Here is an 8,104-nt window from a genome sequence, read left to right as displayed (position 1 = left end):
CTATGAATCTTCAAGTAATCTTGGCAAGAACATATGTTTTCACTTGTCTAAGATAAATTCAGAGATGTGGGCATGCTGGGTTATGTGGTAGGTATATATTTACATTTTTAAGAAACTGTAGACAGTTTTCAAAAATGATTGTATGGTTTTATATTCCCACATGTGATATAGAGAATTCCAGTTGCTCCCAAACCTTTGGTAACATTTGTTATTGTTATTTAAGTTTAGCTATTCAATGATTATATATTGGTATTTTATTTTAATTTGTATTTCGCTGGTGTCTCACGATGTTAAGCATCTTCCCATGTGTTTATTACTAATTTGTATATCTCCTTTTCCAATTATGTGTTCAAATTCTTCTCCCACTTAAAAGATTAGGCTTTTTGCCCTCTTTTTATGTAGTTCTAGGTATTCTTTATACATCCTATATATATCCTACAGCTATTTCTCATAAATATGTATTGAATCCATTTTCTCTTTTTCAGTGTGCTAGAGTTTTTGTTTGATTGAAGAGCCAATGTTTTTGGTTTTGATGAAGTTCAATGTCATTGTTATTTTCTGTGTCTGTGTCCTATCTAAACAATCTTTGCCCATTCTAAAGTTATACAGATTTTATTATATTTAGCTGTAGAAATATTACAGTTTTGAATTTGCATGTATTTCTGTTATAGATTTGGAGTTAATTTTTGCATATGGTATGAAATCAGGGTTATTGTTCATTATTTTCTCTAATATGAAGTTTTTCAAGTATTGTATACTTAAAACTTTTTCTTCATTGAATTGCTATTTAATATTTGTTCAAAATAAGTTGGTCTATATATCCAGTACATATGTGGATCTGGTTTTGGATTGTCTTTTATCTTCTTTTGATCTATATGTCTAGCATTTCACCAATACCATGCCGTAATGATTACTTTAGTCTTATGGTAAATCTTGAAGTCATGTTATGTTAATCTGTCAACTTTTTTTTTGAAATTATTTCCATATTTTGGCTAATTTGCATCTCTATATAAAATCAGCTTCTCTATTCATATAAAATATCCTTCCAGGATTTTTATCCATATTGTATTAAATCTAGATAAACATTTGGAGAATTAGCCCCTTAATGATATTGGGCCTTCTGACTCATGAACATGGGGTATCTCTTACTCCATTTATTTGTCTTTCTCTCATCAGTGTTCTGTAATTTTTAGTAGAAAACTGTTGTATATATATTCATAAAGTTATCCCTAAATATATATGGCTTTGCTATATTATAAATGTATTTTTCTGTTTTAATCATTTCAATGTTTGCTGCTATATTAAAGACAAAACTGTTTATTATCTTTTATTCCTGCAATATTACTAAATGAGTTATAATATATACTTTGTGGATTTCTTAGAATTTTCTGCATGAACACTTACCTGCAGATGGAGATAGTTTTTTCCTTCCTGTTTCATCTCTATGCTTTTTATTACTTTGGATTGCTTTATTTTAATACCTGGAACTTCCAGTATAATGCTCACTAGAAGTGCTGTGGTTTGACTGCCATGCCCTTTCCCAAAATGCACATGGAAGACAAAGGATGTCGGATCACTAAGAATTATATGAGCTAAAAGTGTTTCATAGATGTTCTTTATCCATTGTTGGTATTATTTTCCTCATTTTCCTTTTTCTGCTTTCCTTTGGGTGATCTGAAAGTTTTAAATTCTATTTTCATTTTTCATTGACATTAATTGACATTAATGACTTTTTGCATTACAATTTTACTCGTTGATTTTAGGATAATATGTGCTCCTAAATTTTCAGTTTATCTACAGTTAATAATGTAGTAATTATATAAAGTATAGAGACCCTGAGAGCTTGTATGGTTATTTTCCTCCTTCTGCCTTTATGTTAATGTTGTCATGTATTACATCTTTATGAAAAGACTCCAGAAGACTATATTACAACTTTTATTTGATGAGTTTTATGTATTTAAAGGAATTTATAGGAATATATGTGTAGAGCAAACCAAGGATTTCCTATTTTAGATTTTCTTTATTCATTCCTGAAAATCAAACATTTCCATTTTCCCCACTGATGTCTTGCTCCCTGGTTGTATGATCAAGGTTACTGTTATAACAAGGGTGATTTGATTCCTCTTAGATATCTGAAAGGCTAGACAGTACCTTCTAGAATTGTCCAGTTGAAAAATGGGGCAGGGGGAAATGCTTATGTACTGTCCTCTAGCCTCCATTAATTGAAGTTTTCCATAGAGGCCTTAATTGCTTCCACACTGGGAAGTACTTGTCTGTGGATAAAGCAGTCTACTTACGGTTTCCCAGAAGGCCTTCTGTTTCAGAGGAGGAGAGGACTACTATAGTAGAGATCTGATGATTAGTACTGGAAGTGGGAGACTGACAAAGTGAGTCAGAATCACATAGTGCAAGTTGTTTGGACTCCTCAATTTCAGTTCTCCCATCTGAAAAATGATGATAATAAAACTGCCTACATCATAAAATTGTACTGAGGATTAAAAATATCCAAAATGTTAAGCACAGTTCTTGCCAAAATGTTAATTGTGAATGAGTGTTGGTTCTCGTTATTTTCCTGGTAATAAACCAAGTTCCTCAAAAGTGGAGTTTCAGGGGTTAAGAAAGGAAAATTTTAAATTAATGACAACAACAAAAAACGGACATACTGAATGAGAGACGATATTGGCAAATGATATACCCAATAAGGGGTTAATATTTCTAAAGTATATGAGAAATATTATAAAGTATATAATATCTAAAGTATATAAGGAATGCATATAACCCAGTAACAGAAAAACTAAACAATCACATTTAAAAATAAACAGAGACACTAAACAGATGTTTTTACATGGAAGACATACAGATGACTAACGGAAATATGAAAAGAGGCTCAACATCACTAATCAGGAAAATGCAAATCAAAACCACAATGAGATATCACTTCATACAAGTCAGAATGGGGATCATCAGAAAGTAAAAAAAATAACAAGTGTTGCCAAAAATGTGCAGAAAATGAAATATTTGTGCACCATTGGTGATTGTAAATTGGTGTACCCACTATGAAAATCGGTTTGGAGGTTCCTCAAAAAGTTGACAATAGAACTACCATATGACTCCACAATTCTACTTCTGGATATTTATCTGAAGAAAACAAAAACATTAATTTGAAAAGATAAATGTCCTCTTATTTTCATTGCAGCGTTATTACATAGCCAAGATATGAAAGTAAACAAGGTGTCATTGATCGAATGGATAAAATTTTATATATATATAACATTATATATACATGTATATGAAATATTACTCAGAGATAGAAAAGAACAAAATCTTGCCATTTATAACAACATGGAAGGGCCTACAGGGTACTATGCTACCTGAAATAATATAGAGAAAGATAAATACCATATGATTTCACTTATAGGAGGATTTTAAAAACAAAACAAATAAAATAAAACATAAACAGACTCATAGATACATAGAACAGATTGGTGGTTGTTGGGGAGGGAGGTGAAATAGGTAAAAGTGAGTAAGAGGGACCAACTTCCAGTTATTAAAAAAAGTTATAAAAATAATGTAAAGCACAGGGAATATAATCAATAATATCATACTCAGTATGGCAACATGTGACTACTAGACTTATTTCGGTGATCACATCATATGGTCATTAAATGTCAAATCACTATGCTGTATCCCTAAAAATAACATGATATTGTATGCAAACTATAGATTAATAAATAGCTTTTAAAATTAAAGAAATAAAATTAGTGTTCACAATAGAATTAGGTAAGATTAAATCCTAAGGTTGAATATACCTATATTCTACCACAATTCACTTACACCATAAGTGACTACCTCGGGAGGCAACATCTGAGGTTATTGACAGTGAGAGACTATATCTAATCTAGAATTCATCCAAATGCTTTTATTCTTTAAAGTTTGATACAACTTTCAAATTTTTAACTTTCTCATATTTGGTATTATAACTAATGCAAATGTCTTAAAAGTTGTGTTATTTAAAATTCAATTTTACATCAAGTTCCACCTCTTATGTCCCCAAAGTAATTAGTGGCATGTCTTACAAATATCAATAGAAAATACTTATCGATAGACACACACTGAATGGATAAAGCTATGGTTACCTTTTTATACCTGAACCTTAGTACTGAGTACTTCTTAATCTGAAATATCAAAATAAACGTGGAACCAGTATTTGCCTATGAGACAATTTATTATATATACCCTGATAATTATTAAATGAAGGTTATATATAGCTATGCGTGAACACCTAGACAGAAGCAAAACCATATACTGACCATCTGGGAACTGACAGAATACTGAAAAATTAGTTGTTTTTATGTGTGTGTGTGTGTGTGTGTGTGAATTGAACTGCTTACTCAATATCCACTCCAGAACATAATGATGCTACATAATGTTGCTGAACTCTCATTCCAATCTCTAGAATCTTCAGAGATTTATCCTCAAAGGAAACAAAAATTAAAGGTAACAATATAACTACAATGACTTTGATCTGTTACTAAAGGATGAATGACTTCTTATTCTAAGAGGTAAGATTTTCCCTTTTGTTAATAAATCTGATGTACTGATTTTCATTTACTGTTTGAAAAACACTTTACTCCCTTAAAATTATATCCACACTCACAAGTCATAGTTGTGAAACAGCGCAGATGTAATAAAGCAATCAGCTAGCAAGCAACTTTGGCTGAATAGCTGTTTCCACCATTAGTTCATGTGTAAACAGGCATAATCTACAAATGCTTTAGTGTGAAGGCAATGACACACAGACAAAGCTCAGGTTACAAAGTCAGAAAATGTGGAGATGAGTATCAACTTGGCCAAAAGCTGGGTGATCCATTTTCAACAATTAAACTACACTTGGTTCAGCTACATATTATGTAAAAAATAGGATTATTTCACTTTGCAAAACTTTCATTGGAAAACAATGTTATAGTAGGAGGTAATCTGATGTAGTTTAATTATCTTCCAAATATCAATCATGTATTTGCAGTGATTACATTAATATTTGTAATCCTTTGATAAAACAGTAATATTCTGAATTACAAGTACCCAATAAATACACAACAGATAAGCGATCTCATTCATAACCCTAATTTGAAATCCCTATATGGATTAGTATAAGAAAAAACAAATGATCTTATTTAAATGACATATTGTTGAAATAGGAAAATAATTATGTGCTTCTTGTATATGAAACTTTTGGAAGGCTTAAAGGGCAATCTGTTGTCTGCTCAATGTCAGATGTATTAATTCCACCTTGAGCATTGCTGAACTTCATTTGTTCCATAGTCACTAAAGGAGTGGGTAGTTAGACTTCCTGGGCTTTATACTCTGAATCCAACCACTTGCCATGTTAACCTTCAGTTACATAACCTCTTTCAGATTCAGTTTACTCATCCATAAAATAAGTATTATTTTAAGAGCAATGGACTATACATACACACACATGTATGTGTGTGTGTGTGTGTGTGTGTGTATGTATACCTCTCAGCCCTATGCTTACCATTTAGTAAGCAGGTAGTAAATGTTAGCTATTAATAAATTCTTTATACTTGATAAAGTAATAGCATTATATGGCATTAGATGTTTGCCTGACTTATGATGGTGATCACTTCATTGGGGATATGAATGTTAAATAACTATGGTGGGCACCTGAAACTAATAAAATATAGTGTGACAGCTAAAGTATAATAAAAATCTTAAGAAACAATTTCTTTATTACAATATATATTATAGTATACATATTACACACAATATATATTACTACATATATATTTACCAAGTACTTTTGGTATTCTCACTTGTATTACATCATTTATTCTTTGAACTCAATGCCACTTTAAGTGCATATGTGAAAAAAATATATCTATATATGAAAAAGACATCATTCTTTCTGGAATTTCCGCTAAAATAAATTTAAAAAGGATAGACTCATCATTGCATGTAACTATGCATTGATACTTGAATACCTTTATTCATAATTACTAACTATATGTGTATTAAAAAAAGTATAAGTTATTTAATGTAATATTTCATTACAGGTTCCTTTGGTAGCAGCTACATTATCACATGGATTCCTTAGGAGATGGAAACCATACGGATGTAAAAGGTTTCATTTTATTGGGCTTAACTGCTGACCCAATCCTTCGTGTCATACTCTTTATGATCATTCTATGTATCTACCTGGTTACTGTATCTGGCAATCTTAGCACAATCATTCTCATCAGAATCTGTTCTCAGCTCCATCATCCTATGTATTTTTTCCTGAGTCACTTGGCATTTGCTGACATCTGCTTTTCAGGTTCTGTCACACCTAATATGCTTGTAAATTTCCTGGTGGAGAGAAATACAATCTCCTATCACGGATGTGGCATCCAGCTTGGTTCAGTTGCTCTCTTTGGAACAGTTGAGTGCTTTCTTCTGGCTGCCATGGCATATGATCGCTTTGTGGCAATCTACAACCCACTGTTTTATTCAACCAAGATGTCCATACAGGTTTGCATTCGGATCCTCATAATGGTGTATGTGGGTGGCTTTCTCAATGCTTCCTCATTTACTATTTGCTTCTATCTTTTATTCTTCTGTGGACCCAATCGAGTCAATCATTTCTTCTGTGATTTTGCCCCTTTAATTGAACTCTCCTGTTCTGATAGCAGTATTGCTGCAATTGTCCCCTCATTTACAGGTGGCTCCATCATTGTGTTTACAGTGTTTGTCATAGCCACTTCCTACATCTATATCCTCATCACAATACTGAAGATGCGCTCGAACAGTGGGCGTCGCAAGGCCTTCTCTACTTGCACTGCCCACCTCACAGCAGTCACTCTCTATTTTGGGACCATCACATTTGTTTACGTAATGCCCAAGTCCACCTTCTCAACTGACCAGAACAAAGTGGTGTCTGTGTTCTACATGGTGGTGATTCCCATGCTGAACCCCATCATCTATAGCCTCAAGAACAATGAGATTAAGGGGGCTCTGAAAAGGGAGCTTGGCAGAAAAATATTATCCTAGAGAACTTGATATTTTGTAGAATTTTATATAATAACATAAATATAACAATAAAATAAAATTTAGTGCTTATGGACTGAATATATTCATTAACCTGTGTGGATATTTTTAGTGAAAGGGGATAATTTTCTGATATTATGTAAATTCGAGGAGCATAGTGAGTCACCTTTAATAACATTAAATTAAATAGATTTAGAAACGCATACCGGTTCACATGAAAAAATTTTTACTGTGTTGTCATCCTTTAAAAATTCATATATTTTTTTTCAAAAGTTGTTCTCTGCCCTAAATTAAGATTATAGAATCTCCAAACCTTTAAGACTGTGTCCAATTTCAACAGCATTTCATCCTGAAATGAGTGTGATAACCATAGTTATGACTGAGTACATTCTAACAGGGAATGACAAAGTAGAACCTATAGAATATAGGTAAAAATGTTTTTCTTGCAGGAAGGTTATCTGTAGTAGATCAGAGGGCTGTTTAATCCCTAAAATTCTGACCTGTGTTCCTAGTCTCTGGCTCCATTCATCTCATAGGTGTTCCCCACAGAAAAACAGGATGAGATGTTCCTGACTGATTTGTGAATTCTGTCAAGTTGAAACAGGTTGGGAGTGAGAAGGGTTCCTGACTTCCCTGAGTGGAGCAAACCCTTGGAGTGACTTGTTCATGGGCAGGCCCACATCCTGCTCAGGAAACTTGAGGGAACTGGATTATTTCTTCCTTGAATTTGTGACTGCCTCTTGGAGAGGCTTAGCCAATCTCTATATACTACAACAACCACATTTATCCACCTTCCTGTCCCCTCTTTAGTGTTTAAGAGGCAAAATGTATCTTTTTGACAGATTCAGTGGGCATTAATCATTTCATTCATTCCTTTGTTCTTTCTTAGATTAAAAATTTATATTAAATGATCCCTTTATTTCAGGGATTGTCCTAGGATTTTGGAAATAGAAGTAGCAAGCATCCAAAGCTATGTGCCCTCACAGAATTTATCTTAGAGCAAAAGAGAGGCAATATAACTAACAAGTTAGTGATTCAGACAATTCAAAGGGGATGGTGC

The 8,104-nt window shown here is 32.8% G+C and overlaps 1 protein-coding gene across 1 annotated transcript; it reads left to right on the top strand.

Annotated features, from left to right (window-relative positions):
- The first annotated feature begins 6,102 nt into the window (after positions 1–6,102).
- LOC107506982 (olfactory receptor 502-like) lies at positions 6,103–7,132 on the top strand. Its single transcript, XM_016137950.2, has one exon. It carries the CDS (start codon positions 6,103–6,105, stop codon positions 7,045–7,047), a length of 945 nt encoding a protein of 314 aa, XP_015993436.2. The 3' UTR covers positions 7,048–7,132.
- The last annotated feature ends 972 nt before the right edge of the window (positions 7,133–8,104 follow it).

This window comes from Rousettus aegyptiacus, unplaced genomic scaffold, assembly GCF_014176215.1.
Source record: "Rousettus aegyptiacus isolate mRouAeg1 unplaced genomic scaffold, mRouAeg1.p scaffold_m13_p_5, whole genome shotgun sequence".
NCBI lineage: Eukaryota > Metazoa > Chordata > Mammalia > Chiroptera > Pteropodidae > Rousettus > Rousettus aegyptiacus.
This window is presented reverse-complemented; position numbering and strand designations above follow the sequence as displayed.

Coding starts and splice junctions, on each gene's coding strand:
- LOC107506982 (XM_016137950.2), top strand. CDS start 6,103: ATGGATTCCTTAGGAGATGGAAACCATACGGATGTAAAAGGTTTCATT.